At 34.7% G+C, this 26,869-nt stretch overlaps 1 protein-coding gene across 3 annotated transcripts in view; it reads left to right on the top strand.

The window, feature by feature from the left end:
• CSMD3 (CUB and Sushi multiple domains 3) overlaps nucleotides 1-26,869 on the top strand; it is a 1,193,315-nt gene that overhangs the window by 619,398 nt on the left and 547,048 nt on the right. For all 3 annotated transcript variants that reach the window (XM_024129404.1, XM_024129405.1, XM_028500327.1), the window contains one exon: nucleotides 17,628-17,740. In XM_024129404.1, the coding sequence (XP_023985172.1) occupies nucleotides 17,628-17,740 (113 nt within the window). The remainder of the gene's footprint in view (nucleotides 1-17,627; nucleotides 17,741-26,869) is intronic.

The following is a 26,869-nucleotide window of genomic DNA, read 5'->3' on the forward strand; positions in this document are numbered from 1 at the left end:
GTTTTTCTTCTTCAATTTATTAATATGGTGTATCACATTGATTGATTTGTGTATATTGAAGAATCCTTGCATCACAGGAATAAATCCCACTTGATCATGGTGTATGATCCTTTTGATATGTGTTGTTATATTCTGTTTGCTAGTATTTTGTTGAGGATTTTTGCATCTATATTCATCAATGGTATTGGTCTGTAATTATCTTTTGTTGTCGTATCTTTTACTGTTTTTTGTATCAGGGTGATGGTGGCCTCATAGAATGAGTTTGAGAGTTTTCCTTCCTCTGCAATTTTTTGGAAGTGTTTGAGAAGCATGGGTGTTAGGTCTTCTCTAAATTTTTGATAGAATTCACCTGTGAAGCTCTCTGGTCCTGGACTTTTGTGCATTGGAAGATTTTTAATCACAGGTTCAATTTCATTGCTTGTGATTGGTCTGTTCATATTTTCTATTTCTTCCTGGTTCAGTTTTGGAAGGCTATATATTTCTAAGAATTTGTCCATTTCTTCCAGGTTGTGCATTTTATTGGCATACAGTTGCTTGTAGTAATCTCTTAGGATGCTTTGTATTTCTGCGGTGTCTGTTGTAATTTCTCCTTTTTCATTTCTAATTTTATTGATTTGAGTCCTCTCCCTCTTTTTCTTGATCAATGTGGCTAGTAGCTTATCAATTTTGTTTATCTTCTCAAAAAACCAGCTTTTAGTTTTATTGATCTTTGGTATTGTTTTCTTTGTTTCAATTTCATTTATTTCTGCTCTGATCTTGATGATTTCTTTCCTTCTGCTAACTTTGGGTTTTGTTGGTTCTTCTTTCTCTAGTTCCTTTAGGTGTAACGTTAGATTTTTTATTTGAGGTTTTTCTTGTTTATTGAGGTAGGATTGCATTCATATAAGCTTTCCTCTTAGAACTGCTTTTGCTGCATCCCATAGGTTTTGGATCGTTGTGTTTTCATTGTCATTTGTCTCTAGGTAGTTTTTTATTTCCTCTTTGATTTCTGCAGTGATATCTTGGTTATTTAGTAACGTATTGTTTAGCCTCCGTGTGTGTGTTTTTTGCATTTTTTTCCCTTTAATTGATTTCTAATCTCATAGCGTTGTGGTCAGAAAAGATGCTTGATATGATTTCAATTATCTTAAATTTACTGAGGATTGATTTGTGACCCAAGATATTATCTATCCTGGAGAATGTTCCGTGCACACTTGAGAACCAAGTATAATCTGCTGTTTTTGGATATAATGTCCTATAAATATCAATTGAATCTATCTAGTCTATTTAAACCTTGTGTTTCCTTATTAATTTTCTGTTTGGATGATCTGTCCACTAGTGTAAGTGAGGTGTTAAAGTCCCCCACCATTATTGTGTTACTGTCGATTTCCTCTTTTAGAGCTGTTAGCAGTTGCCTTATGTATTGAGGTGCTCCTATGTTGGATGCATGTATATTTATAATTGTTATATCTTCTGCTTGTATTGATCCCTTGATCGTCATGTAGTGTCCTTCCTCGTCTCTTGTAACATTCTTTATTTTAAGGTTTATTTTATCTGATATGATTGTTGCTACTCCAGCTTGAGTAATCTTGGTTGTAGGTTCTTCCATTTCATCACTTTAAGTATATCATGCCACTCCCGTCTGGCTTGTAGAGTTTCTGCTGAGAAATCGGCTGTTAACCTTATGGGATTTCCCTTGTATATTATTTTTCATTTTTCCCTTGCTGCTTTCAATAATTTTTCTTTGTCTTTAATTTTTGTCTGTTTTTTTCCTCTGTGTCGCATGTGGGATCTTCCCGGACCGGGGCACAAACCCGTGTGATTTCCCTTGTATATTATTTTTCATTTTTCCCTTGCTGCTTTCAATAATTTTTCTTTGTCTTTAATTTTTGTCTGTTTGATTACTATGTGTCTCGGTGTGTTTCTCCTTGGGTTTATCCTGTATGGGACTCTCTACGCTTCCTGGACTTGGGTGGCTATTTCCTTTCCCATGTTAGGGAAGTTTTCGACTCTCATCTCTTCAAGTATTTTCTCGGGTCCTTTCTCTCTCTCTTCTCCTTCTGGAACCCCTATAATGCGAACGTTTGTGCATTTAATGTTGTGCCAGAGGTCTCTTAGGCTGTCTTCATTTCTTTTCATTCGTTTTTCTGTATTCTGTTCCCCATCAGTGAATTCCACCATTCTGTCTTTTAGGTCACTTATCTGTTCTTCTGCCTCAGTTATTCTGCTATTGATTCCTTCTAGTGTATTTTTCATTTCGTTTATTGTATTGTTCATCTCTCTTTGTTTGTTCTTTAATGCTTCTAGATCTTTGTTAAACATTTCTTGCATCTTCTTGATCTTTGCCTCCATTCTTTTTCCAAGGTCCTGGATCATCTTCACCATCATTATTCTGATTTCTCTTTTTGGAAGATTGTGTATCTCTGTTTCATTTAGTTGTTTTTTCTGGGGTTTTATCTTGTTTCTTCGTCTGTTACATAGCCCTCTGCCTTTTCATCTTGTCTCTCTTTCTGTGAATGTGGTTTTCCTTCTGCAGGCTGCAGGATTGTAGTTCTTCTTGCTTTTGCTGTCTGCCCTGTTGGTGATAACACTTTTTGATGTCACCCTAATGGTGATATTTCAGGGTTTTTTTCTAATCTAATTTTTGCAGCCATCATCATCATCCTTAATTAATTTCATGTATCCAAAAATGATGGTATACATCATCCTTGATAGCACTGTATTAGAAGAAATAATATTAAATGCATTTCTATAAAAGGCAAAAGTTACATACTTGTACAATACAAAAAATATATTCGAATGTAGGACTATAGTTGTTATTTGTAATGAATACACCCGTAATGCCTAGAGTGATTGTAAGGAAAATCAGGCATTGAGCATAATTGAAATTTAATAGATCTTCTCTTTTATTTTATCTTGTACTTGAGAGCTTGAGTAATATTTCTGAGTGCATTTATTTGGGGCTTTTAATCTTTTATTCTAGCATGAAGGGACTAACTAAGAAGATTAGTATGCACTATTAATGCTGAGGTTACTCAGCTTGTAAATAAACATATATTAAAGAAGTTTTAATTTAAGTTTACAGATAATTGGTTCAAAAAGATGTATTAAAAACATGTTAAAACTATTTGAAGACTCTTTTCAGAGTTTTTTGAGAATGGTATAGGACTCCCTCCTCTGTGGCCCAGAAGCACCCCTTAATTGTCAGGGATGGGGTTGGAATAAAAAGTTGTCTTAAGCAGTTTGAGTCTAAACCAAGGTCTTTGAAAGGATATCGAGATTAATTAGCCATTGACGCTGGATGCGAAGAGCAGAGTTTTAAGTGACATACCCATTGTTGAGAAAATACAAATATTGATATAAAGTCACCTACCAACCCAGTGAATCCTTTCCAGAAAATAAAAGAAAAGAATGAATTAGTTTTACTATTGAAAATGGATTAAATCAGACCATGATGCACATGATAGGCAATCTGCTAAAGAAACTGCAAAAAGAGAAAAGAAAATCTAAACCATTTATATAGACAAGTAGATACAATCATTTCACATGTGAATTATCCTTATCAAAAGAAAAAGGATAGTGCATTATGTTGTTTATAAGCCACCTGGTCTCTCCTGTTTTTTTTTTTTTTTTGATAGTAGCCTGAATGCACTATCCTTGTCTTCTTTATGACAAGAAGGAGGTTACATCCTGAAGCCAAGCACCTAGGCTTTAACTCTCACAGAAACAGGGTGACAGGGCACCATCCATCTTCATGTTCACATTTCAAAGAGATGACTCCCATGGCCTCCAAGAGAGACATTCTTGGGGTGCAAAACTGGTAAGAGGTTTATTTAGCTTTTAAAACATTTACATACATCTGAAAGAAACAGAGAAAGCAATCATTTGTAATTGCAAGTTTTCTAAAAGAAATGCTAAAGAGAGGTGGGAGGGGAGGAGAGTTATTTTTCCCTTTTGTTATTAGGGAAATTTTGAATATTTTTTAAATTTGTGTTTGCACTTATAATTTTTTCTTTTGTGACTGTTTTATAATAAAGCTACAATTTTGTAGTTATCTCTATTGCTGTTTCTGCTTTATCTTGGCAATTTTCAATCATCTAAATATACAGCAAGTCCACAGTAAAATACAAAGCAAAGCAATTGTCAGGGTTACAATAAGATGAATTTAAAAATTCAGTGCAATATTAGCCTTTACGTTTATTATACCAGTGGTGAATGGTTAAAGCAGATTTTTGATTAGCAGTGGTCAAAATTTTTCTTTCGTCATACATTAATTTTACAAACTGTTGTGATGTCTATATTGCTTATACTTTCAAATGATTAACAATTTGAGTATTATTTTGTAGTTTCATATGAAATATTACCTAATTCAGTCCTGTGGCGTAGCTTCATTCTGGAGCCTGAATCTAAATTTTTAACTAAGTGTTTTCCTTCACAGGCCCAATAAATTTCTCCTAGTTCTCATCAATCACATAAGTAATATTATATTTACGAGATGATCTGGGCCCTTCAGTAATTATTCATCTTTCAAAATAATTTTTTCTAGACAGGAAACACAAACATACTCAGAGCCATTATCTAGTATTATTATGAGGCACCTATTGAAGGGCACATACTGAACTTACAGTGTTTAGTATACATAACTCTAAGTGTTGTAAGGCTTGAAGACAAACCCAGCCTGTGGGCCATTTTTTGCCTGAGTCCAAATCAATAATTGTATTATTGTAACAATAAATTAAATCTACATGATTAATAAACATCCACTTTTTAAACATATATGTATATATATTCTTTTTTATATTCTTTTCCATTATAGGTTATTATAAGATGTTGAGTATATAGTTCCCTGTGCTAGATAGTAGGTCCTTGTTGGTTACCTATTTCATATACAGTAGTGTGTATATTTTAATCCAAACTCCTAATTTATCCCTCCCCACCCCCTTTCCTCTTTGGTAACCATAGTTTTTTTCTATTTCTCTCTTGTAAATAAATTCATTTGTATCATTTTTTTTATTCCACATATATGTGATATCATAAGAAATTTGTCTTTGTCTGACTTACTTCACTTAGTATGATAATCTCTAGGTCCATCCATGTTGCCGCAAGTGACATTATTTCATTCTTTTTTATGGCTGAGTAATATTCCATTATACCATATCTTCTTTGTCTTTTCATCTGTCGATGGACACTTAGGTTGCTTCCATGTCTTGGCTGTGTAGACAGTGCTGGTATGAATGTTGTTAGGGTGCATGTATTTTTTCTATAGTTTTCTCCAGATATATGTCCAGGAGTGGGATTTCTGGATCATATGGTAGCTCTATTTTTAGTTTTTTAAGAAAACTCCATGTTGTTCTCCACAGTGGCTGCACCAATTTACATTCCCACCAACAGTGTAGGAGGGTTCCTTTTTCTCCACACCCTCTCCAGCATTTATTATTTGTAGACTTTTTGATGATGGCCATCCTGACCAGTGTGAGGTGATACCTCATTGCAGTTTTGGTTTCCATTTCTCTAATAATTAGCAATGTTGAGCATCTTTTCATGTGCCTGTTAGCCATCTGTATATCTTTTTTGGAGAAATGTCTATTAAGGTCTTACGCCCATTTTTGATTAGGTTGTTTGTTTGTCTTTTGATATTGAGCGGTATGAGCTGTTTGTATAATTTGGAGATTAATCTCTTTTTGGTTGCTCCATTTGCAAATATTTTCTCCCAGTCTGAAGGTTGTCTTTTTGTCTTGTTTATGGTTTCCTTTGCTGTGCAAAAGCTTTTAAGTTTAATTTGATCCCATTTTTAAATTTTTGTTTTTATTTCCATTACTCTAGGAGACGGATACAAAAAATATTGCTGCGATTTGTGTCAAACAGTGTTCTGCCTATGTTTTCCTCTAGAAGTTTTATAGTATCCAGTCTTACATTAAGGTCTTTGAACTACTTTGAGTTTATTTTTATATATGATGTTAGAGAATCTTCTAATTTCATTCTTTTACATGTAGCTGTTCAGTTTTCCCAGCACCACTTGTTGAAGAGACTGTCATTTCTCCATTTGTATATTCTTGCCTCCTTTGTTGTAGATTAATTGACCATAAGTGCATGGGTTTATTTTCAGGCTTTCTATCCTGTTCCACTGATCGATGTGTCTGTTTTTGTGCAAACACCATACTGTTTTGATGAGTGTGGCTTTGTAGTACAGTCTGAAGTCAGGGAGCCTGATTCTTCCAGCTCTGTTCATCTTTCTCAATATTGCTTTGGCTATTTGGGGTCTTTTGTGTTTCTATACAAATTTTCAGGAGGATAGGTGTTAACTCTTCTCGAAGTGTTTGGTAGAATTTGCCTGTGAAGCCATCTGGCCCTCACCTTTTATTTGTTGGGAGTTTTAAAGTTACTCATTCAATTTCAGTACTGGTAATTGGTGTGTTCATATTTTCTACTTCTTCCTGGTTCAGTCTTGAGAGATTGTACCTTTCTCAGTATTTATCCATTTCTTCTAGGTTGTCCATTTTCTTGGCATATAGTTGCTTGTGGTAGTCTCTTATGATCCTTTGTATTTCTGTGGTGTCAGTTGTAAGTTCTCCTTTTTCATTTCTGATTTTATTGATTTGGGCCCTCTCTTTTTTCTTGGTGAGTCTGGCTAAAGGTTTTTCAATTTTGTTTATCTTTTCAAAGAACCATCTTTTAGTGTTTTTAATTTCATTCATCTTTTCTATTGCTTTCTTAGTCTCTAATTCATTTATTTCTGCTCTGATCTTTATAATTTCTTCCTTTCTACTAACTTTGGGTTTTGTTTGTTTGTCTTTCTCTAGTTGCTTTAGGTTTAAGGTTGGATTGTTTATTTGAGATTTTTCTTATGTCCTGAAGTAAGCTTGCATCACTATAAACTTCCCTGTTAGAACTGCTTTTGCTGGGTCCCATAGGTTTTGGATTGTCATGTTTTCGTTTTCATTTGCCTCTAGGTATTTTTCGATTTCCTCTTTGATTTCTTTAATGATCCATTGGTTGTTTAGTAGCATATCATTTAGCCTCCATGTGTTTGAATAAATATCCACTTTTGTTTATCTATACCTGGACTGGAAGGAACTTGTATCTCAAAGTTAATCAAGGGACTTTACACGTGTCTACTGCAGTCTTAAATTGTGAATGCCAGATTTCTGTGTCTCTTATGTGATAGTTTTCCTGCTGCGTCTTCCTGGGTGTGTGTCAAATTTAGATACTGAGTATCTGGATGTATATCAGTTACTTTTACTTTGATATTATTAAAAAAATTGGTAAGATGGCCTCAGTTTGACTCTGCCAATAATTGGATTGTTGGATTTGTAAGACCAGATCATGTCTATACTGGTATAAGAGAGAAATTATGTCAGGCCAGTTAAACAGTCAGGGAGGACTTTATTCAAGACTATTACAGCAGAAGTCAGGACTATTGCAATAGGGGCAAAGACTATTGAAATGAGAGTCAAGACTACTGTTATAGGGAAGACAAATTGAACTCAGCTCTTCTGGACAAGGTGAGATGGTGTTTAAAAGCTGGGGTGAGCTAGTAGAAAAGTACTGGAAAACTTTAGGTGGGAGATTAGTCAATATGAATATGCCATCTGTGTTTGCTAGTAGTTACTTAGCAAAGTTGGGCTCTTCACTCCCACAGAGTCAGGAAAACAGGAATGCTATCTCCTTGGATGATTTTATTTCAGCACGATGGCTTCCAAGTCCTTGAGAGAGACATTCCTGGTTGTAGAAGATTTACACCTCAAAGGGCAGAGAAAGGATTTACAATTGCAAATTTTCTAAAGTAAATTCTCTTAAGAAAAGTGAGGGCCGGAGCCTATATTCAGGATGATACCTCTCTAAAATTTAGTTAAGCCAATGGTAATGTTAAGGTTGTCTTGGTTATTGGGAGTACTATTTAGAGCTGTTTGGAAGTAGTGATTGTGGGAAATATTAATGGGGGTACAGAAGGAAAAATAGTGTAACAAATAACATGTTTGTTTTTTAATGAAATGTGATTCTTAAAATATTTAAAATAATACTACCGTGAATAAGACAGCAGGGTAATTCATGAGGATTGTAGCTTGCTAGAATACCTTCTTTCAGTTAAGTTCAGTGCCATTATAAGTTGTTCTAGAAAATTTAAGTTTCCAGTTCTTTGTAGGAACCACTGTCCATTCCATCTGAGATTCTGGCTACACTTGACAAACATGGATCCACCTGAGTTTTCCTTTCACTTCGATAGCCACGGATGATTAGCAGCCCTTGAAAGGGTTCCTCCAGCACGAGAACAGCCTATCTTTTCTCTAGAACACTTTGACGTAAGCAGAATATTCTAGTCACTAGAGGTGGCATACTTCTTCCAGTGGGTCCTTCAAGGTCCTTATAACTTTATGTCTCAGGGCTTCTAGGGAAGAAAGAGGCCCTTTGAAGTACTGAACATGATTATGGGAGGATTCACTTAAATCAGACACAGAACATGATCTCTGGCCCAAATTCATAGGTCTACCAAATATAAGTTCAAAGGGAAAAATATGATGCTTGCCTGCAAGGGTTGCTCTAATTTTCAACAAGGCTAGAAGTAAAGTTCTAGCCATTTTAATCTAGTATATTGCTGAATCTTAGCAGATGAGTTTGATTCATCTTCTGGGAGTCTGTAAACATTTGCATAATTACTGGATGGCAGTGGGAATAAGATGACATCCTCTCTCTGGTTCATTATGCTCTAGTATCCAAAATGTAGAAAATACGTTTATTAAGAGAGATTTTACCACTGCCTGAGTATTGGCATCTGAAGAAGGAAAGACTTCAGACCATCCAAACATCATATACACCATAAGTAGATAAAATTTCTTACTTTCCTCAGGCATTAATTCTATGAAATCCAAATGCCAGTAAGTTTCTGGTAAATTTGACTGGGAAAACTGCCTATACCATACCTTGGGAGTGACCTGTAAATAATTCTGCTGACAAGTTGCTCATCTCTTAAATATGTTTTGAATAACTTCACCTTTTATGTAAATATGCTAAGAATCTACTGCCTTTAAAAATCCCTCTTTTACTTAATTATGTTGGTAACACAGAATTATTAACCAAGCAAATAAGGACTGTTCTATAGAAATGATTTTGTTGGATAATTCCCATAGTTCAGTCAAATTTCTTTTAACCCCCTTTTGAATCCATTTTTACATTTCCTTTTTTGAAGCATATATTTGGAAGTTAATAAAAATTGCCTGTTGTGTTAAATGTGAGGCTTCTAACTTTGAAATCTGCCACATTTTAACAGTGGCTTTTACAGCTGTCAGCAAAATCATTGCCTTTAGAAGTTTTTATTCTGCCCTGCGTGAGCTCTATAATGGATTACTGATCTGAGCGGCAGCTGTACAGCCTCTAAAAAATCAACTATCAATTTTTCATGAGATATTTTACTTCCCCTCAAAGTAGAGAATCCTCTAATTTTCCAGATTACCTCCTTTGCATGACAGACACAAACACATCATATATATATATAATATATATAATATATATATATTAAAAACTACATGTGTCTGTGTATGTATGTATGTGCACATATGTACATATATCAAGAATTAGAATTCCTGTTACTGTTATTGACTAGGCTGCTTGTGCCAACTAAACTCTAGGCAAAATATAAACTTCCAAAATTTCATAACAAGTCACCATTAGCATACGAAGCCTTAAGTTGGTCACTTTTATTCTGAGTACCTGACCCATTAGGTAACATTATTAAAAGAGGTTATGAACAGTATCAGTTAAAACATGCCAGGGCCTAGTGTTGTCTTCTTTTACCATTGTACAATCATGATCATCTATTTGATCAAAATCTGGTAAAAAATGAATGGGATTTAGGAGATTGCATCTCCCAAATACAGTGTTAGGATTGAATAATAGTGCTTATTCATAACTAGTCTGATGCCATGCCTACATATTCTGGATCTTATGTACTTATAAGATATCTGTCACAACAGTAAGGCATGCACATAAGTCAAGTGACCAGAGCTAAGGGCTTAAGCCTTTTTAAAGATGTGTCTGCTGCTGTCACAACAGCCCAGTATCCACAGTGCCACGGCCTCCAGAAGAACTGAGAAACACACTATTAATGTATGGTCTCATCCCAACTTTTGAGTTAAATTCCAGAAGTATCACTTTTACTTTAATGACAAAACAAGAAGAAGGGCTTTTCAAAATTACGGATCCCCAAAGCTGAGACGATAGCCAATTTTAGTTCAAAAGCCACTTTAGATTCTACAGAGTAAATCAGAGGTTCTGAACAATTTTCACACAGTTGCTCCATTAAAGGTTTTCCTTCTCTGCAGAAGCTAGAATCCACTATTCACAATATCCTATCAGTCCCCGAAATGGTCTAAGTTGTTTTTTGTAATATGGCATTTTATCTGCAAAATGGGCTGACCCTGTGTTGTAACACTTGTGGGCCCTCACCATCAATATATGCCCCAAATATCCCTCAGTTTGGCAATATTGCAATTTACCCAATGAGGTCTTATGTCCTTGTGAAGGGGGAAATTGTAACAAAGCCAAAGTATCAGTTTTGCATTACTCTTTAGTTTTGATGCTACCAGCAAACCATTTATATATTGAATGCTTATATATCCTTCTGGTGGAAGTTACCATAAGTTTTCTGTAAATGGCTAAAGAAATAGTAGGAGAGTACTGAAACTCTTGAGGAATCCTTTGCCATAAATACTGGACTTCCTTCATAAGTAAAAACAAACAAGAATATAGACCTGTTTAGATTAGAGGAATGGGGAAAAAAAGCAGAGCATAGATAAATTGGAGAAAAACTTTGTAGAGTGTGGTACCAAAGTTATAATATAGTATTAGGAACTGTAGGTATTAATAGAACAATGGATTTATTTACTTCTTTAAGATGTTATATTAAGATCAGCCATATTTATCAAATTTACCTTCCTTCTTTGCTGGAAGTTTGGCAGTATTAATATTACAGGGTGAATGCCCTTTTATAATTAGCCTTTGTTTTTCTAATTCTTTTTATAACTGGTTTTATTTCTTCTAGTTGAGCTCTCAACAAAGGCTACTGTTTGACACATGGTCATGGCCTATGCTTTTTAAACCAGTGTTATTATCCCAAGGCCCAAAGTGATGCATTGCTTTATTTCTGCTCAGGGTACTTTTCCAGCACAGTGTGGTACTGCCACTTGCTGCTATATTCCTTTTCTTTCAGAAAGCACACCATAACCAAATAAGACAGTTTTTTCCAAGGACATTAAACAGACACTCCATATGGAGTATACAATATGGTAGTTTTAATTTGCACAGGAGATCTCTCCCCAGTAGGTTTACAGGAGAATCAGGAGAAAGTAAAACATGTTCCTTAGTCAGGAGATCTATTAATATGGGAACCACAGAAGAAAAGAACACATATAAAGCTGATTTAAAATACCAACAACCTGAATTGGTCTATCACCAGATGGAAGGTGAGGGATTGCTGGGACATTTTCAGAATAAGTAGTACCTGTATCTACAGATTTTTCTGTATCCAGAAAAATCAAATATATGTTAGCCTGAGGGAAATTTATTCAGACATAAATTTCATCAGTTCCTACTGCTGAGATTCCCTCAATCTGTCAATTGTAAACCATTTGACAATTATTCTCTAGCTTTCTGGGCTTTCTTCATTCCCTTGTTTCTGCAATTTCTGCATCTTCTGGAGTCTCTTTTCTTCAATCTCTTTTCCACTGTCCCAGTTTCTTGGAATAATAACACACGGTTTTCTCTTCTTTGCTGCCTTCACAGATTGGCCAGAGTGAAGTTTATTTTCTTTAGTAAACCGTATTAACTGAACAGTTAACGCAGCAGTTTATAACTTCTTTTCTTCTTCATATTTTTTCTAGATTGTTCCCCAACTGAGTAGTTGCTGCTAAGATTTGAGTAGTAATCTGTCCTTGCCAACCTTCTGCCTTTCTCCTAATTTGAGTTTGGATAACCAGCAAGAGAGCAAAGGCAAAGGATAGGACCAGGGGACAATTTTTATCTGCCCTTGGAACCAGGCCAGTAAATTTTGAGAAAATTTCAACAGAAAGAAATTTTAGATAGAAAATAATGGGGACTCATTTGTTTTGTGGATACAACACTGCAATTTCTCCCAGCTCATCTTTAGAGGAAAGACTGCGAGCAGTCTCTTTGGATGGGTCACCCAAGTCCTTGGTTCTTCCACAGTTGTGGAGGGTGGTGGATAGCTGCTACTCCTTGACGGGGTGGGTCATCTTCTGGTCCCCAATGTGCTTGCTCCGTCAAAGGAGCAAAGTCTGGTGGTTGCAGAATTCCCCACAGTAGCTTGTGCACATCCCCAAGCGTGGGTCTGTAAAGTAAAAACACACTGTGTAGTACTTCTGCAAACTCTGGAAAAGAGGAAGAGAAGCTTTCACATGAATAGGCTGGGTAGCTTCTCAATGGCATCAGCTTCACTGATGATCAGATAAGAACTGGTTTTCCACATATTGTGACAAAAAAAAAGTAGAATTATATGACTATTTGGCTTCTATCTTATGCTGGTATATTTATCAACCTAATACTTTTTTTTCTTTTTCTTTTTTTTTCCAAGTGACTAGTGAACTACTGTACATCCTGTCACTTTCCTATAGGGACAGAATCTTTTATTCAAGTTCTCAATTCTTCCCTAAATATATCTCCTTATAGTTTCTGCTTTCCTAGATCCATACTGTATGGATGATAAGAGACTCATAATTTCTGCTTTCCTAGATCCATAGTGTATGGATGATAAGAGACTTATAGTTTCTTCTTTCCTAGATCCATAGTGTATGGATGATAAGAGACTCCTGGAGGTAGACTCTATGCTAGGACATAGAGTGGACTCAGAGCTAGGATATGAGGATGACAAGCCTGTGTTCTCAAACAGGGCAGGTAATTCAGTGCCAGATAAAAAAAGTCATGTCATCAGCCTTCTTTGTAGGGAAATTTACTGACAAAGGGAAGTGACGATCTAAAAGATCGTCACTTCCGTCTTCCCAGGAGTTTGTTTGAAGCAAGAAGAATAAAGAGAGGTAGGGGGAACAGAGGAAGCAGAAACCGCGAAGAAAAGAAGAAGAGGGCTCTGTGAAAGAGAAAGTACCTTTAATTCTCAAATTCCCTTTTCCATTTTTCTCAGTCTTTCCTTCTGGCTTTCCAAATCATTTTTAACTTTACTCTTAGAATGATGTCCATCCAGTAAACACCAGCAATTAATTTGCTTATAATATGGACCTCCTAAATCCCTCATAAATCTTGAAAGACTGTATTCTCATAAGTATTCCAAATGTGACAGAGATAGTAGTTGTTTAAGAACTGCAGGCAACATTCCTGGCTTCCCATATTTTTCCATCATCAAAGCTAATCATGATCCTGAAGGGATTTTAGAGCCCAGTTTACCCATGCTTACTCAATAGAAAAATCTTAAATTTGCAGAAGGTGTTTAATCTAGCTAGTATTCCAAAAGAGGAGAGCACTAGGAGGGAGACTTTTTATAATTTAGGGTCTCTTAAACTACCGTTATGTGGCCGTAAGAACTTCATCTGGTCTACTTAATTTTGGAACTGCCATTTGCATCCCATCCTCATCACCAAATTGTTGGAGAAATATAATTGACAATAAAATCTCCTGCAAACCCAGTCAAGCCTCTCCACAAAATGTAGAAAGAATGAAACAGTTTTAATATTGAATAAGCATTCAACTAGACTGTGATGGACATCATAGGCAATCTGCAAAAGAGATTGCAAAGAGAACTAAATCTTACCCTTTGTATATCAGGCAGATACAATATATTTACATACATGTTAATTGACCTTATCAAAAGGGAAAATAGAACTTCTCCTATCTTTATGAAAAGCAGGAAATTAACATCATGAAGCTATATGCCTAAGCTTAAACTCCCACAGAAACAGGGAGACAGGGTGACATTTTCCTTGATGTTCATATTTCAAAGAGGTAACACTAAGGCCTGCAAGAAAGTCATTCATGTCGCGCAAAAATTGACAAGAGGCTTATTTAGCTTAAAAGATTTACATACATCTGTAACAAACATTATCATTTATAATTTCAAGTTTAGTAAGAGATGCTAGAGAGAAAGGGGAATTTTTCTTTACCTTCTGATATTGGGGAAATGTTTAATTTAATCCTTTTTTTTTTAGATTTATATTTACCCTTACACCATCAATGGGGTGGGAACTAGGTAGAATCATGGCCAATAGAACAAATTGGCAGTGGAACGATTCGTCTATATGTGTTAGCTGTTCTTTATGAAATACTGACAAACTTATATGTGCTAGAGGTTTTGGGCTGGTAAAAGAGTTCAGGACTGAGATGGATATAGGAGGATATAATAAAGAGGAATAATTTAATCTCATAAAAATGTGTCTTTTAATATTCACTATGAGATAGATTGTTGGCATATTTGATATGGTATAGCTGATGCACATCCTATAGTTTTAAGCTCTCATGCCCATTTCATAATGGATTTACTTTACTTTCTTTCATGTCTCTGAGCTTGAGTCCTCACTCTTGCCCATAAACCTGTCTCTTTACCATAGCTTAAAAGACTAGTTCTTTTGAACTCATCAATTTGAAAATTGAAAGTTCACATGCCACAAAGTTTTCAAACGATAATGTGTATGTGTATGTATATGAATACATACAGATATACACATATGTTACAAAGGAGAATGTATGTGTTCGTTGTTCGTATCTTTTACATTATAATAATTTTAAATTTGCTTTGGCAGGAAGAAAGTGACTATAGTCTAAAATTCTATGATATCTTATAGTATCTTTATATCTCACACTATTCCTTAATATTCCTTAATATTACGCACAATCCCATAATTAAATCATAATATTTAACTGGGTTCATTTGTGATGGATTCCCATAAATTCTGTAACAGTGGGCACTGCTGGCATAGCTGTATTGCTAATGCAGTCTGCTGATCATGTTCTATAGTTTTGGCGGCTGACCAGTGAGCAGGACATTCTGCTGCCATGATGGCTTCAAGGATACAGTCCTCCACGTTGCCCTCTGCTGGTCTAATTATAGTATAGCCTCCATCCAGGACACTGCTCTCTTAGGGTGCCCTTTTTATTAGGAAGGGAAACTTTATACCTTCTCTCCTCATGCAATTTTTCAGAAATCTTCATGGTTTTAGCAATAAAGTGGGTAAACACTTAATAATTTCTTCTTTTAAAAACGTATTTTTTTATTATGTAATTTAGAAGTCCTAGACATTATGGATATTTTACTCAGCAGTGAATCCATTTTTCTTTTCTCTTTGTATTCTTGACAGACTTTTCCCCTCAAGGTCTTATTTACTCATTTGCTTTCCAGCTTTGTATGACCCTTGGCTTCGGTTCAAATATGTGACTAAAACATTATTAATGACAGAGGAAACATTAAGTAATTTCCCCTGTTAGGGTTATAAAATTGAGCATTACTGAATGAGATTATTAATGCATAGATTCAGTGATGCATTAGCAGAATATTCTTTAAAATAAAATTATTCCCAGTACAACATACATGACGTGACTAGCCTGACATCAGTATTGTGAAGGTTTATATTATACTCCTTGCCATTTTATTGTTTTGCACAGTACTTAAATATTTTCCACAATGTTTCTTTAGAAAAAAGTTCTGTGAAACTTGAATGTCAAAATGAAGTACATTCCTGGTGTTAAAAAAACAAGTTAAATATTTTTATAAATTCTTTTTTTCTTATCAGTTCAAAAAGAAGTATAAGATTTTCAATGATCTAAAATTTAGTATCTTGGCACTGTTGGTGGGAATGTAAATTGATACAGCCACTATGGAGAACAGTACGGAGGTTCCTTAAAAAACTAAAAATAGAACTACCATATGACCCAGCAATCCCACTACTGGACATATACCCTGAGAAAACCATAATTCAAAAAGAGTCATATACCACGATATTCATTGCATCTCTATTTACAATAGCCAGGACATGGAAACAACCTAAGTGTCCATCGACAAATGAATGGATAAAGAAGATGTGGCACATTTATACAATGGAATATTATTCAGCTGTTAAAAAGAAACAAAATTGAATTATTTGTAGTGAGGTGGATGGATGTAGATCCTGTCATACAGAGTGAAGTTAGAAAGAGAAAAACAAATACAGTATGCTAACACACATATATAGAATGGGGATATATGTATTGCTGATTCACTTTGTTATAAAGCAGAAACTAACACACCATTGTAAAGAATTATACTCCAATAAAGATGTTAAAGAAATAAGAGGGCAAATACATTTTTGGAAATTGTGGAAATAAAAAAAAAAAAACAAGTAAACATAGGAAGTATCAAAGAATAAAAAGATAAGCAGAGAGACATCTAGAAATGACAAGGAATATGAGATAGGTGCAGAACTTTCTAGAGCAGAAAGAGGCTCCAGTTCCTAACCCTGCTGTCCCTTCTCCTAAATGCGTGAAGCTACTGCAGGCAAAATGTCCCTGTACCAAGAGGCACATGAAGAGATGCTCAACATCACTAATCATTAGAGAAATGAAAATCAAAAGTACCATGAGGTACCACCTCACCCCGGTCAGAATGGCCGTCATCAAAAAATCAACAAACAATAAATGTGGGAGACAGTGTGGAGAAAAGGGAACCCTCTTGCACCGTTGGTGGGAATGTAAATTAGTACAATCATTATGGAGAACAATATGGAGGTTCCTTAAAAAACTAGAACTAACATATGACCCAGCAATCCCACTCCTGGGCATGTATCTGGAGAAAACCATAATTCAAAAAGATACACACACCCCAGTGTTTGTTGCAGTAATATTTACAGTAGCCAGGACATGGGAACAACCTAAATGTCCATTCACACAGGAGTGGATAAGAAGATGTGGTACACATATGCAATAGATTACTATTCAGCTATAAAAAAAAAGAATGAGATAATGTCATTTGCAGCAACATGGATGGACCTAGATATTGTCATACTGAATGAAGTAAATCAGACAGAGAAAGACAAATATCGTATGATATCATTTAGATGTGGAATCTAAAATAAATGGTACAAATGAACTTATTTACAAAACAGAAATAGAGTCACAGATGTAGAAAACAGTTTATGGATATGGGGGGTGTTTACAGGGGAGGGATAAATTGGGAGATTGGGATTGACATATACACACTACTATATATAAAATAGATAACTAACAAGGACCGGCTGTATAGCACAGGGAACTCTACTCAATACTCTGTAATGACCTATATGGGAAAAGAATCTAAAAAAGAGTGGATATGTGTATATGTATAACTGCTTCACTTTGCTGTACAGCAGGAACTAACACAATATTGTAAATCAACTAGACTTCAATAAAATTTAAAAAAATAAATTAATTAAAAATATAAAATTTAGTATCTTGCCTCAGAGATATGAAAGATCTAACCTAGTTAAACACATAAAATAGTACTTGTTTATAATAAACCTTGATCACTAAATTATGTTGTTTGTCCTAACAACATAGTCTTATAAGTTTATCTGACAGTTGTTTGCTTCTAGCCAAGAAAGTAGTGAGAAACATCTGTCTCATAATTTGCATACAGAGGGTATTTTAATAATCCATTTCTCCCTTCTCTGTCCATCTATTTTTAGGCTGACTGGAAGCTTTGTGCCAGACTTGATAGTAAGCATGAGTAGCCAAATGTGGCTGCACCTTCAAACAGATGAAAGTGTCGGATCTATTGGCTTCAAGGTTAACTACAAAGGTAATGATAAATTGCTACTTTGGGAAATATGTTATCTTAATAAAACCAGAGAATACTTTTAAATTCAAGTTTAATTGTATCTATAAAATAAAAGTTTCCCAGCATATAAGAAAGAATGTATTTCAACAAAATACTTGCCTCTTTAAATTAACTACAAATGTTGATTTCACTTTTCATTCAATAAAATTGTGGGGGTTTTTTTCCCTTTAAAATGTGTATATTTTGCATACCTAATCTCTCCCTCAGTCCACTATACAATGCCTGTGCTTTAGGCACTCTGGACTCCTAGCCTTTCCCAGAATAAACAATGTGATTTTATAAACTTTATACAAATTGCCTGGCAAAAAATCTACTAATTATTAAATACGTAAATACAAAGTAAAGACTTAATTCCTTAAAGAATCCAGGGTACCAATTATTACTATTTTTATTTTTATTTTGTAATTCGTTAGTGTATCTCTCAGATCAAATACATGGTATCAGTGTTCAGATTATCAACCCCTATGTAAATTACAGATCACAAAAGTGTTAAATTGCTACTGCCCATCCCGATATTGATAGTTTTGCAGATTAGTGATGAATTACATGTGTGTAACACAATCTTTTGTTTTAGTTCCATTTATAAGAGATAGATGCAAACATTGTGAAATCATATCTTTGAAACACAATTAACCTTTTTTAAAAAATTAATTAATTTATTTATTATTTTTGGCTGTGTTGGGTCTTCGTTTCTGTGAAAGGACTTTCTCTAGCTGCGGCAAGCGGGGTCCACTCTTCATCACGGTGCGCGGGCCTCTCACTATCGCGGCCTCTCTTGTTGTGGAGCACAGGCTCCAGACGCGCAGGCTCTGTAGTTGTGGCTCACGGGCCTAGTTGCTCCGTGGCATGTGGGATTTTCCCAGACCAGGGCTTGAACCCGTTTCCCCTGCATTGGCAGGCAGATTCTCAACCACTGTGCCACCAGGGAAGCCCACGATTAACTTTTTTAAAGTCAAATAGAGACAGTGGATATACAGGTATACACACAATGTACATATTAGAAATGCAGTTTTGAAATTCTGACTGAAAATATGTATATGTTATTAAGTTAAGTTAAATTCTATGCTTTAAAAGATAAAAATGTGAAAGAGACCATCAGAAAGTTATGCTACTTGAATTTATTTTTTCTATTGTAAAAGTCATTATTCTCTATCTTACCAATTAAACAATGGATTATTAAGTAGACAGAATTCTATTACTTGCATAATAATAATTTTTAAGCAGACTTTATTTTTTCAAACATCGGCTTGCCATGCCTTTGTATCCTGGCATGGGGAAATGAATGCATGATGTTATCAGGCAGACAGGACACATGCATTCTGTGTTTTTAACTTGAGACTAAATTTGGTACTATATTAATTTGAATAGTTCAGGAAATCTGTATACATGTCAGTTTAAAAAAATAAAAAGGTTAGCCTGATTATGATTTAAATATATTCTTCCTCCATTTAAAATCCACATCTATCCCCAGTAAATAAAACAAAGTTACAAAGTTTAAAGAATGGTCAACTTCTGTTGCAAGTATCTATGTCTTGATTGTTTTCTTTTTCCTTACTTTTCCCTGTAAATTATATTCCTCTTGGTTTTACTGTTTTCTTCACCCTAAGAAACTTAACCTGTTAGAAAGTCTGGAGTGATTTAAACCTTAGAAACTGTATTAATCATTCATGACAACGCTTCAGCAAAGAACGCAGTTATTAAAGCTCACGAACAGTTTAGAGCCGCAGGGGAGTCCTGTCGATATTTACAACTGTTGAACTGCTCTCCACTCCATTGCAGTTCAAGAGCTGGAAGTACGTTGTAAAGTAGCACAATTAAACATTATTTGTTTTGTTTTCTGCTCAGATTTCAACAAATAATTTAAAAATATATGTACTGCCTAAGGATCTGCTATGTGCCAGCTACTGAATGAGCTGTTGAGTATAGAAAGAACAGCCAGGGATTTCCCCAGCAGTACACTGGTTAAGACTCCATGCTCCACCGCAGAGGGTGGGATTGGATCCCTGGTTGGGGAACTGAGATAAGATCCTGATCACCACGTGGTGTGGCAAAAAGGAAAAGAAACAACAGCCAGATATTTTCTCTCTTAGGAAGATCATAATATAGTGACAGAGAAAAATATATCCAACTATCCATATACAAATATCCACCAAAGTGAGATTTGAAACAAACCAACCCAGGAGATTCTTAATGAATAATTCCCTTATTCTTTCCCTCCCTTCAATCTGGTCTCTTTCAGTCTAACATCCACACTGCTAATGATGATCTCCCAGCAACAGGGAGGTGATCATATTACACTACAGCTTAAAATGTTTCCAAACTTTTTATTGCCTAAGGATGAAGTCCAGAAGCTCCACAGATCTTATCTTCCAGCTTTTTTCTCCCTACAATCCAATTTTAGAAAATGATCCATAATTCTCTGAACCCAGCAAGTTGTTTCACACTTCTCCTTACACTCAATAAATTCTATCTGGATCCATATTCTATTTCTAACTCAGCATCACATCACTCATGCCGTGAGACAATGTTCAAATATTTCTTCTTCTGTGAAGCCTTCCTTAACTCCCCCCATTACAAAAGAACACTTCCTCTGTTTTATAAACACTGTATTGTATATACTACATAACCAGATGAAATGCATCATATTCATCTTTATATTTCCATTAGCAACCCCCTGCTATATCATCTTAGGTAATTAATGATTGTTCAATAAAGCTGAACAAATGAGTTGACCTATATACTATGATGTAATACAGGGTAAAGTATGTCCTGAAAAGTTTAGTTTTCCTACTGTGAAAATCATGTTTTTGCATCCTCCATAATATAAAACCTGAGCTCAAAGTTGAAGCAGGGTTCATTTTGAGAAGTTTCAAATTTTGATGTGCAGATAGCTTTAGCAGCTTTGCCTACTAAAAATAAATTTCATAATTACCATGCTCTCTGTTAAGTAGTCTGTTGGTTCTAAATGGAACACCTGCTAAAAGAACTTTCCAGATTTGATCTAAAGATATCTTTTTCTTATCATCTATAGATTTTGCATGAGATAGCATTAAAAGTGGATCTCCTGTAAATTAAACTTGTGTTTTATTGTACATTTTGTCTTTGAGAGTAAGAGAGAACTTAGATGTAAAACCACTTGGTCATTTTTACTCAAAGGTAAATATTTAGGAAATTTAATTTTTTTCTATGGCTATAAGTCTCTTCATATCTTTTCCTGGATTAATTTTGATTATTTATATTTTGTTAGAAGATTTTCTAGGATATAGATAATAGTTTTCAAATATACTGACATTTCATACATAGTTTATTTTTTTTAAAACTTTTCTTAAAAAATTAGTAAAGATATCTTATCCAAATTATTTATGGCATAAATTAATTCAAAAGAGTAAATATTTTTTTCTCACTCTGTTTGCCAGCATCTGCTTTTTTGCTTGCCCAGCAATCCTTCCACTTTCTTCTAAGAGCTGAACTACTTTAGGCTTGATGAACTTTATCTCTTCCAGTTCTGTATGGCTCTATAGGTTTGGGGTGAACTAATCAGAATTCCTTTTGATATGGTTATAAGTTTAGGATCTGGGGCAATTGATACAGATTCCAGGTGAAAGAAAATCTCTTTTCTGAGGTGGTATATTAAGGGTCATTTAACTTGGTGCCTACTGGTGGTCAACTTTTGTTACTGGCAGAACCAGCAGATGGAAAAAATGAAAAACAGTATTGTAGAAAAAATTGAAATTCCTAAGTGCCTGAAGGGAATACTAGACCTTGGTTTTCCAATTGTATAAGGCTATAAACTTTTCCTTGTTTAAGCCATGGTGAGTTCAGTTTATATCACTTATAGCTAATTAAGCCCTGATTAACGCACTTGCCATCTCTTTGTTATTTAATTATTTCAACATAGAAAAAAAGGGAAGGTCTATATTACAGTTCAATGCTTGCAGAATCAGATGTATTTTTTTCTTTATTTAAAATTTTTTTTTTAGAGTGGAAAAACACCATGGATGGGTCCCAGGAACAATGTGTACTCATAGAAAGGAACAGTTATATTTGAGAAAGTAATATTCAATACATTCTTTACTGTTTTTCAGGAAAGGAAACATAGAAATATTAGAGTTCTGTAATCACCTTCTACTAACAGTCTACATCCATAATGCGCAACATTCTTTATTAATCTTAGGACCTGTGCCTTAATGCCATTATTTATGAATTAAGTTTTGGTCCCAGTTTTTTTTTTTTTTTTAATTCTCAAATCATATCATGAGATTGATTGAGGTGTTTTGAAACTAGCATCAATTCCTTGGTTCCTACATGGCTAATTATGACACTGAGACATAATCTTGTTTAGTTATCACTGAAATCATGTTGCAGGATAATGGCAAAATATGTAAAATGTTTTTTTATTATTTTCTCTTTCTTAAGATTTCTGTTATGAATAGTTCAGAAATTGACCCACATATATACAGTCAGTTGATTTTCAAAAAAGGTGCTAAAGAATTCAATGGGGAAAGGATATTCTTTTTTTTTTATGAGTAATACTGAAACAATTGTATACCCACATGCCAAAAAATAGCAAAAAAACCCTCAAAAACAAAAAGACCCTCAATCCTCCCTTAACTCACACAATACACAGAAGTTAACTTGAAATGGATTATAGACCTAAATATAAGAGCTAAAGCTACAAAACTTTTGGGAAAAAAAATAAAAAATAAAAACCCTAGCAGAAAAGCATAGTTAGCTTGGCTTAGGGAAAGTTTTCTTAGCTAGCAGACCAAAAACATATTATATGCAATGGACTAAACGTTTGTATCCCCCTGCAAAATTCATATGTTGAAGCCCTAACCCTTAATGTGATGATATTTGGAGGTGGAGCATTAGGGAGGTAACTAAACTTAAATGAGGTCATGAGGGGGGAACCTACATGATGGATTAGTGCCCTATAAGAATAGACACCAGAGAGCCTGCTCTCTCTCCTCAGGTACTCACAATGAGAAAAGGCCATGTGAGTAAACAGAGAGAAGGTGCTTGTCTGTGAGCCAGGAAGAGGGTCCTCACCAGAACCTGACCATGCTGGCACCCTGATCTTGAGCAACCCAATAGAGAACTTGTATAGAGAGTATATAATGAATTTTAATAACTCAGTAATAGGATAAAGAAAATAATCCAATTTAAAATCGGTAAAAGAACTGGCCATCCACTTGACCAAAAAAGAGATACAGATGGCTCAAAAGCATTTAGAAAAAATGTTCAACATCATCATCATTAAGGCAATGCAAATTAAAACCACAAGGAGATACCACTATATACCCACTGTATGGTGAAGATTAAAAGTATTGACCTGCCGAGGAAGTGGAATAACTAGACTTCACAAACACTTTTGGTAGGAACATAAAATATTATAATCACTTCTGAAAACAGTCTGACAATTTCTTAAAGTTAAACACATGCCTACCATACGACCCAGCCATTTTGCTCCTCGACATTTTCCCAAGGGAAATGAAAGCAAATGTCTATACAAAGACTTGTATAAGTATACATAACATATATATTTTTAAAAATCTCCCCAAACTGGAAGAAATTTAAATATTTATCCATAGGTGAGTATATAAACAAAATGGGGTACTACTCATCAATAAAAAGGAAAAAGCTATTAACATATGCAAAACATGGATACAAATCAAAATTATCACGCTCATGAAAAGAGCCAGACCCCCCCCAAAAAAAACAACGGTATATCTTGCATGATTCTATTTATATAAAATTCTAGAAAATGCTAACTGAAACTCGTAGTAACAGAAAGCAGATTATTTTGGGGGCATTGGAGGAACTGATTGCCAAGGGGCCAGAGAAACATTTTGTGGTAGATAGATGAATGTTCATTACCTTGGCTATGGTAATGATTCACAGGTGTATACATATGTTAAAATGAATTAAACTTCACCTTTTACATATGGTCAGTTTATTGTTTGTCAGTTATACCCCAATGAAGCTGTAAACAAATTTCTGTGCTAACATTACCAAGTAATGTTTCAAAATGAATACTAATATAAGCTGTTTTATTTTTAATGGTATTATTATTTTGAGAGAAATAAGATTATGAGGAAAATGTTGATAGTTTTTGACAAAAGGGCAAGAACAATGTTTCATTTAAAGTAACTTTAAGTAGAAGAGAATAGTATATTCTCGGAATTTATTTTTGAAGTGCTAAGGTGGTTATACTTCGCAGATTTCAAGTTTTTCTTTTTTTTTTTTTTTTTTAAGTAGGTTGAGGTATTACAAACAAGAGTGTCAGTGATATAATAGAGATTATAACAAGGTAAATTTATACCCAAGGAGCAAAAGAAGTGCTGAAAATTGCATTCATTTTTCTGTTTTTTCATTAAAACATTTTTAGTCTTAAGAAAGGTGGTACAAAGTAAAAATTTGTTATAATCAATTACTTATTTGTTAATCCTGCTGGTACCTGCCTAAGAAAACCTGACTTGTTCTTGTGAGGGACTGAGTTTTATTTAAACTGAACACATTCTTTTTTTTCTCCAGTTATATGAGATTTTAAAATTTTGCTCCACTTATATATGATTTTTTCCATCTCTTTATTAGGATATTTCTCCAAAATCACCATTCATAGAATCCCAAGATTAAGCCTTGTTATATTTCTGATTAGAGTCAGTTAAAAAAAGAATTAATCATATAAGGATATTTATATAGTGGAGATATACAGTGGTATTTGGCAAAAGAGCTAATGGTGTGTGTAGGTTTTTGTCCTTTTAGTTAGTACAGTGAAACAAAGATTCTGCACAATCCATCATTATACCCCCATAGTACTTACCACAATTCAAATGGATGGTCCAATAAATATATCAAACTGTAATCTGCAAAAAAGCTCACTGAGATTAATGCTAAACCAAAATGGCTTTCAGTATTAAAGAATTACTATGTTATTAGCAATTGATTCTTAAATATTTAATTTTAAAACTATACTTTAAAGCAGAAAACTAATAATGAATGAATGATAAATAAAGATCTTTAGAGACTTTGTTAGAAATTTATGAATCCTCCAAATCTTCCCACGTATTGTATTTCTTAGTTTTCCAGTGCTATAAAATCAAATTAGTGAAATAAAATTATGTAAGTTATATCATTTTTTAAATTTATAAATATTTCCTATTTCCCCATATCCTGTTCTTTAACTCAAGTGAATTCAATTTAATGAGATCAAAGTCATCTAAAGAACATATTTAGATGATGATTTGACAGGCTTTTAAAATGCACTCTGTAAATAATGAAAATAATTTTTAATTATACTGAAAATAAACTTTTTAGTTTTTTAGGAACTAAATTATTTGTAATATACAAACATAATATTAGCATGTTACAGAGATATATTTCAGTGTTTGTGTGATTAGATTGGAATCTAAGTTCATTTGTGTAAATAACTCTTTTCCTCTAAGGTATGCCATGTACATCACTGATTCAATACTTGCTGAAAGGAAAGTTTATCTTTAAAACAACGAGCTTGGACAAAATAGTCTCTGCATTTACTTTGAGTTCTAACATTCTTTTATTAGATTTGGTAAATTAAATATTGATATGTTTATTATACGGTCCAAGAATATTACACTCAATATTCATTCCTTATAGTAAACTGATATGCTATCAGCAGGACATTCTTTGTGTGAGTTCTCAAGATAAACTCCTCTCTCAGAATTTCCTCCAGATGTGACACCTCTCTATCTGGTGGTGGTCTGCTAACACAGAACCAGTGAGCCCCCTTGGGTTTTCTCATTATTGTGTCTTTTGAGATATTTCTTCTCTTCATATCATTTTCTTTAAGAAATCTTGTAATCTGTTAACAGTGTTTCTCTTTCTTGGAAAAACTACTAAGTAACACATAGTATTTATTATATGTGGGATTTTCATGATAACATTTCAATCTGCCCTCAGAATAAAGAGAGCTTTTAAGTATGACCCATGGGAACTTTACTAGAATAATATTATTATTTTCATTGTTGCTCTTTATTAGCTTAAAGGATTTATTCTATTTTTACATTCAATACATCAAGTTTCTTCAGAAAACTACTGCTCCTAAAATATTCAGTTTGACTTTGTTTATCACAGTCTGCTGTGAGGACTAAGCTTTTTGTTTCTATACCCCCAGACTGAGAATGAGTGGCAGTAGAATAGACATTAAAAGTAATGTCTATTTAAAAATATTCATTGAGTTTCAGCTATGTGCCTAGGCATCATGAAGAGGATAGGGTACATAGCAAAAAATAAGAGACTTAGTCACTGCTTTCAGTCTAATGGGACAAGGACTGACAGTTAACAAATAATTGTAAATATAAAGAGTGCTAAAAATGAAAGAGAGAATGTGCTTTTGGGAGACTATATAACAAGGCATCTAATGCAGGCCTCAAGGAAACCTCTCCTGAGGAAGTGAACATGGACTGAGACCTGAAGCTGAGTAGGAGTTACTGAGGCTGGAAGCTGCACAGCATGACCAGTGTGTATAGATGACAAGTTCCATTTGAGGAGTTAGAATTCCTGGATGTGTAGCAGAAATGGAAAGAGAAAAAGCTATGATGTAGTCCCGGATAAGACTGGAGAGATGGGAAAGAGCAGGTCATGCTTTGCTGCAAAAGACACGTATGAATCTGTGAGACTGAAAGATATTAATTTCCTCCATGGGAGCAAAAGATCATTCCACCCACTCCCAGCTAGACAGCTTTTCCAATTTTCCCCTTAGGACAGGGACTAGTATTTATTTAAATAATGGAATCATAGAACATTGGAGCTGGGAGAGACTTTTGAGGTAATTGAATCAATTATACTCATTTCCTCCAAGATGAGGAAATTGAGTCCCATAAAGGTCGATTTTTCTCACAGTCACTATAGGTAGTGCCTGAGCCCAAAGTGGAAGTATGAGCCATTGCTTCTGAGAGGGTCACTTTCTTTTTATTCTTTGCAGTACGCGGGCCTCTCACCGCTGTGGCCTCTCCCGTTGCGGAGAACAGGCTCCGGACGCGCAGGCCCAGCGGCCATGGCTCACGGGCCCAGCCGCTCCGCGGCATGTGGGATCTTCCCGGACCGGGGCAC

This window comes from Physeter macrocephalus, chromosome 15 (assembly GCF_002837175.3).
Source record: "Physeter macrocephalus isolate SW-GA chromosome 15, ASM283717v5, whole genome shotgun sequence".
NCBI lineage: Eukaryota > Metazoa > Chordata > Mammalia > Artiodactyla > Physeteridae > Physeter > Physeter macrocephalus.